The sequence below is a fragment of the Chelonoidis abingdonii genome, chromosome 20, assembly GCF_003597395.2.
Source record: "Chelonoidis abingdonii isolate Lonesome George chromosome 20, CheloAbing_2.0, whole genome shotgun sequence".
Classification (NCBI taxonomy): domain Eukaryota; kingdom Metazoa; phylum Chordata; order Testudines; family Testudinidae; genus Chelonoidis; species Chelonoidis abingdonii.
The window spans coordinates 5,828,600-5,834,777 of NC_133788.1; the positions used below are offsets into that span (position 1 = coordinate 5,828,600).

The 6,178-nt window shown below is 47.3% G+C and overlaps 1 protein-coding gene across 1 annotated transcript in view; it reads right to left on the bottom strand.

Annotated features, from left to right (window-relative positions):
• Positions 1 to 6,178, bottom strand: part of SH2B2 (SH2B adaptor protein 2) — a 72,226-nt gene that overhangs the window by 17,791 nt on the left and 48,257 nt on the right. The window contains exon 4 of the mRNA XM_032778014.2: positions 34 to 125. Coding sequence (XP_032633905.1) covers positions 34 to 125 — 92 coding nt within the window. The remainder of the gene's footprint in view (positions 1 to 33; positions 126 to 6,178) is intronic.

Sequence of the window (6,178 nt, forward strand, 5' to 3'; positions counted from 1 at the left end):
ACTGGAAGGGCAGCTTCCTCAAGTAAGCCTTACCCAGGGTCTATGCAGTCCTGGATATCCGCCACCCAGGAGTGTTTCTGGAGGGAGTCAATGGTTTCCAGGATATACTCAGCACCATTCTCCACCTAGATGGGGAGAAAAGGGTGGGGGGGGGGTGAAAGACGCAGTCAATTTACAATTCCTTTACCTGTTTGAAATAGACTCTTCCTCATTTTGGGTACGTCTACACTGCACGATTATTTCGAATTAGCTTAAACCGATATTACAAAACAGATCTAATAAAATCGGTTTAGCGCGTCCACAGTGGGATCCCGAAATCGATTGTTTGCGTCCATGGTCCAAAGCTACCATCGATTTCAGGAGCGGTGCACTGTGGGTAGCTGTTCCTCAGCTATCCCATAGTTCCCACTTCCGTGTTGAGAGCACAGTGCCTGATGGGGCAGAAAACACTGCCCCGGGTGGTGCTGGGTACAGCCTCACCCCTCCCTTTGTGAAGGCAGCAGACAACCCTTTGGCGCCTTTTTCGCGGAGTGCATTGAGCAAACGCCATAGCACAGCAATCTTTCCCTTTTTTTTTTCACGTGGTGGTGGGGGGAAATAAACTGAGGAGCTGTTCCCTGAACCACGCCAGACACTGTGTTTGAACCTACAGACATTGGGAGCTCAGCCAAGAATGCAAATAATTTTCAGAGACTGCTGTGGACTGTGAGATAGCTGGAGTCCTCAGTACCCCGACCATCCATGAGCGTCCATTTGAGTCTCTGGCTTCCCGTTACGCTTGTCACGCAGCGCTGTGTATCCTGGAGTTTTTTATTCAAACGCTTTGGCATTTCGTGTTCTGTAACGGAGCTGGATACAACAGATTTGTCTCCCCATACAGCGATCAGACCTAGTATCTCCCGTACGGTCTATGCTGGAGCTCTTTTTCGATTTCAGACTGCATCGCCAGCCGTGCTGATCAGAGCTCCACGCTGGGCAAGCAGGAAATGTAATTCAAAAGTTCGCGGGGCTTTTCCTGTTTACCTGCCCGCTGCATCCGAGTTCAGATTGCTGTCCAGAGCGGTCAGTGCTGCACTCTGGGATGCCGCCCGGAGGCCAATAACGTCGATTTCCGTCCACATGAACCCTAATCCGAGTTATCACTATCGAATTTAGCGCTACTCCTCTCGTTTGGGAGGAGTTCCGAAATCGATTTAAGGAGCCGTTTAACTCGATATTAATGACGACGTCGTGTGAACGGATACAGCGTTAAATCGGTATATCGGCCATTAAACCGATTTAAAGTCGCAGTGTAGACCTGGCCTTTGTCACCCACCCCAGAGACGTGAAAGGAGAGGAAAAATAAACTGCATAGCCTGATCAGACCGGACCATGGAGTTAAGCAAATGCTCGTATCACACCTTCATCCACCACTGTAATGCAGCCACCTCTCTGGTGCATGGGCAGCTGTTAAATACCTCACAGCACATCAGTTCAAAATGGGAAGTGAAGGGGCATATCCTGTCCAATAGAAATTATGATGTGGGATGGAAGGGGAAATTTTCAGGCGTCTGACTGTAACTACCTACATTGGAATTAGACAGAACTCTGGGGCTAACATCCCTACTTCTGGGAAATGTGCCAAGGGGTTTCTAAATGGACATGACTTCAGTGTAAAGGCTCATCTGAAAAAGACAACCTAAGCCCAGCACCACAATACCCCCAAACTCCATGCTGGAACATTAGCTCAACATTGACTCAGACAAAAGAGCCTACTTACTGATCAACCAGCTTCACTTCCTGTAGTATCCCATGCTTTCTTTGAACGTGTCCCTCCCTTCCACATACTAACCAGGCCCAACTCTGTTTGGTTCACCACATCGGATGCCACAGCCAGAGGCAGTATGGCCAACCCCAGGTGTTCCAAAATCACAAGTCAGCTCTCCATCCTCTCAAGAAAAAAATGCAAGTTTATCTTAAAAATAATTAGATGTTTTAAAAAATGTAATATATTTTAATGTCTTATTATTTGCTTCTGGTTCCCAAGTTTTTGTCTGCAACCATGTGGGCTAAAAACATACTTGAAAAAATAGCAAGCTGACAGTCTCGTATAATCACATGACTCCAGGAGCTGGGGCTTTAAGTAAAAATACCAACAACCAAAAGAAGTGACACAGCTGCAGAAGCTAGAGCTGGAAGGGGAATCATAAGTCACCAAGTAGAAACTCCTGCATCTCTGGCAGACTTTGCCCCATTCCACCCCGCCAAGCATGTTATATGATCTGCTAACTGGACGAAAGCAGGCCTGGCTCATTCAAGGCATCGTGTCACTGGCCAGGATGACCTTCTATCAAATGAGCCTAATCACATAGAACTGAATCATTTCACCCAAAATAAACAAGTTGTAGGAGGAGCTGCCAAAGCTTTGCTCAGGATCCCCAGTCAGAGCCGGACAGCAGCAGGGGGCATGAATCTGTCCTCCTGCAAAGAACTAGATGAGCAAGCGCTGTGAATTAGCAATGCCACCCCCAACAGATATGCCTAGCGTGAGCAGATGATTATTCCATTCCTGTGATTTACCTCACAGTAAGTGAAACTGCCACCTACACTTTATAAGAAACACAAAATATGCCTGGAAGATATGGGGATTCTTAAATAGTTTGAACAAAAAGGAAAGGAAAGGAAACAAAACACAGTGTTTAGATATCTTTCAAGGCACTATTTTTCTGCACAGTGAAAAGAAATGTAAGCATACAAAAAGGAGCAATCAGTTAAAGGGTGTATCAATACATTTTGGCTGAAAGGAGAGACAAAGTGCAGGGCCAATTTACAAGGGAGGTCCTCTGAAATAGAGGGGAAGGTTTTCCCATTCACAAATGTGCGTTTCCTCTTCCCTCCATCATAAACCCACCACTGCATATAGCTGACACAATTACTCCATACATCAAACGCATGTGGGAAATTGAGAGCGGACGCCTGCTGCTTTGGCTCACAAACTACAGACCTCCTCTACCTGAGGAGAGCACCAATAGCCAGCGGAGATAATAGGTCCCTTATTTTTGCTGGGTGTCCAGCCCCTACATCAGTCACTTCCACGCTTCTTCAAGGATGCTGGAAAAATTTGTAGAGTGGGGATGCTGAGAGCCATTGAACCAAACTGTAAATGCTGCATATAATGGACACCTCTTCAAGATAGGGGGTGCAGAAGCACCCCCAGCACCCATAGTTCCGGCATCTATGCACCTCTTCCCAAAAGATGACGTTGCAGTGCATCATCTGAGTCCAGCTGAATTTACCACATGCTTTCCCCACACTCACTAATTCTTTAGGCAGAAGGGGTTTGTGGGAAGATAGCAGCGTGTAAAGGGGGAGAAGGTTCTGGCTCTGGGTCAGCGCCACGCCAATTCCTGAAAAGTCAGCAGACCTTTTAAACACTTCCCTTCCCTGAGGAGACAGAAAGCAGGATCTCAACAAGCAATTATGGGCTTTGAAACTAACAGACCAAACAAACCCCTAGGAGAAACAGGGACTGAAGCAAAGGGGAGAGCTGTTATTGTCAAGGAATTATTGGGAAAATTTAGGAGAGGAAAGAAGGCACATTAATGCAGCTGCTATCCCAGGACATGATTCCACTTCACCCATCATATGCCTTGCTCACTCTGAAAAGAGAAAGTGTGAGGAACACCCCCCCTCCCCCCACAGCAGAACACCAAATACGAAGTTTTGTGCTTCACAAAGTCCCTTTGTCCTCAATGAAAAGGAGTGCGGGTGAAGTTTGCATAAGTTTGACTTGTCAAGGAACCGTCATCCAAGGAAAAGAACCATTTCCATGGCAACCTCTGTGTACCACAGGGCATCCAGTCAATTCAAAGCGCTTTCTTAAAGGTCTGGTAGGCAGTGGGAAGTGATTGAAGTGCCAGCCTTTTCATCAAACTATGGTAAAGACAAAGCGATACCCTACTACAGGCAGTTTTCCCCTTGACGTTTATGATTGTGAGAGTTTTAAACAGGCTCATCCACACAGGCAAACTGGCCTCTGAACTCTTCCTTTGAAAATATGCTTTAGGCAAACAATGGGGAAGAGGAGTGAAGTGATGAGAACATCAGGTGTCTAATAAACTCAGATGCAAGCACAAAGCTAGTGGAAGTCAGAGGAGGCCAGCACTGGATCATAAGTTAATGTTCCTTTCTCCAGTGAGGCTGTTCAAATATCACGTTAGCCCAGTATGATTTGCTACAAGGAAGGCAACATCTAGGGTAAAATTCTGCATGCAAACAGTATTTTCATCAGTATTCTATATTAAGTGTATATAATGGAAATCACTTCAAGCCAGCACCCCTAGTTCGGCACCTCTGCACTTCTTCCCAAAAGACGTCTTTGCACATATGCATCATCTGGATCCAGCTGAATTCACCACACGCCTTCTCCACACTCACTAATTCTTTAGACAAAAGAGGTTTGTGGGAAGACAGCAGAATGTAAAGTGGGGGAAGGTTCTGGCTCTTGGACTTTCCAGGGAGTTATTTAGTGCTCAGCGGCATGCCAATATTTTCACCAGTATTCTACATTCAGTGCAAAACTCAACTCAGCCTTAAAACTATGGAGCTGCAACTGGCACTTCCCTAATAAATGAAATGCAACAGCCATGAGGTCACCAAGCTGGTCCTGATGTTAGACAAGGGGCTAGGATTGGGGACCGCGCTGCGCATGTGCTTGGACTCTCTCCCAATACCCCAGTTTCTCGTTTCTGTAGCTCTGATGGAAATACATTGAAGACAGCAGCCAGGAAATACGGGTTAGGGTGGATGTTGATTCAGAGATAAGCACTCCCTACTGAGTCCCCCTCAGTGCTTGTTGCAGCACAGTGCCTCCTGGCATCCCACTGGGAGCTTAGGCTGGGTTCTGGCTCAGTCAGTGCCAACAGGAATAAGACATTGCATTGCTCAAGCGTCTCATGTCCCTGATCCCCAACTGCTTTGCCAGGAGAGGGAGCATTAGTGTCCTCCTTTTAAACGACAAAGGCACAAGGAAAGGAAACAACTTGTCTCAGGTTATACCATACACCCAGGGCAGAGAAGTGAGCAGAACACAGTCTCCAGCCTCAACCCACTGGACCAAAACTGCACCAGCTTTTGGGTTTGAACTGGGACCAAAAACAAAGGGACCAAGATATCCTGAGAGTGCCTGATCTTGTGACCGCCCTCTTCCAATTCTGGGGACATGTGTCGTTTGGAGAGCTCAGACAGGCAGCTGGATATCTGGATGCTCACAAACATGCAGTGCTTGCCCAGTCCTGGAACGGATGTTGGTGCACTGAAAACACAAGTCTATTTTCACTCACGTACGCATGCTAACCTCCTGGCTGTAGCTGTAAGCGTTTCTGATCAGGCTCAATGGGGCGTGATAGTCCATTAACACAAACATCCCATAGAGAGCAGCTGATGTGAAGTGGCAGCCGCATTAGTCGGAGCGAAGCACTCTCTCTTTTAAAAAAAAATGTAATTTTAACTCAGCATTCATTGCATGTTTTCACATGGCAGCCCAGGATGAGCGAGTTCATGCACTGAGCCAAATTCTAGGAGCTCTGTGTTTTGGGGGCAGGAGAGGGAGGGGGGAACCTGGATGGTGGGGAATGAAACTCAGCAGCAAAAAGGCAGAGTTCAGCTCCAGCTGGGGGAGCCGCCTCCCAGCTCAGCAGGCAGAACAGACATTTTCCACCCCTTCTGCTTAGACCCAGTGGGATGAAATCCCCATTTGTAGGGAGAGTTTGTTAGCAGCAGCTGCCACCAGCATGCTCTACAGGATAGCAAGCTAATTAATTGTATTTTATGGAAAACTCTACTCTGGAGTCTCTATAGCGAGCGAGAGACAGACTTTTACTATCTGTTCCCCTCCAGACTCCCGTCTGCTGTGTGATTCCTCATCCCCAGGGACTGTACAGCTTCCACTGCCAGTGAGGCTCCCACAGAGCAAACAGCATCTGCCAGCTCCTTATTGATAAAACCATCACTAGTGGCCTAGAATAGCAGTATTTACATACCAGGCCACGTCTAGACTACGCGCCGGATCGGCGCGTTAAAATCGATTGCTCGGGGATCGAAATATCGCGTCTGGTCTGGACGCGATATCTCGATCCCAGGGCGTGCTTAGATCGATTCCGGAACTCCAGCTAGACGACCGGACTTCCGGATTCGACAC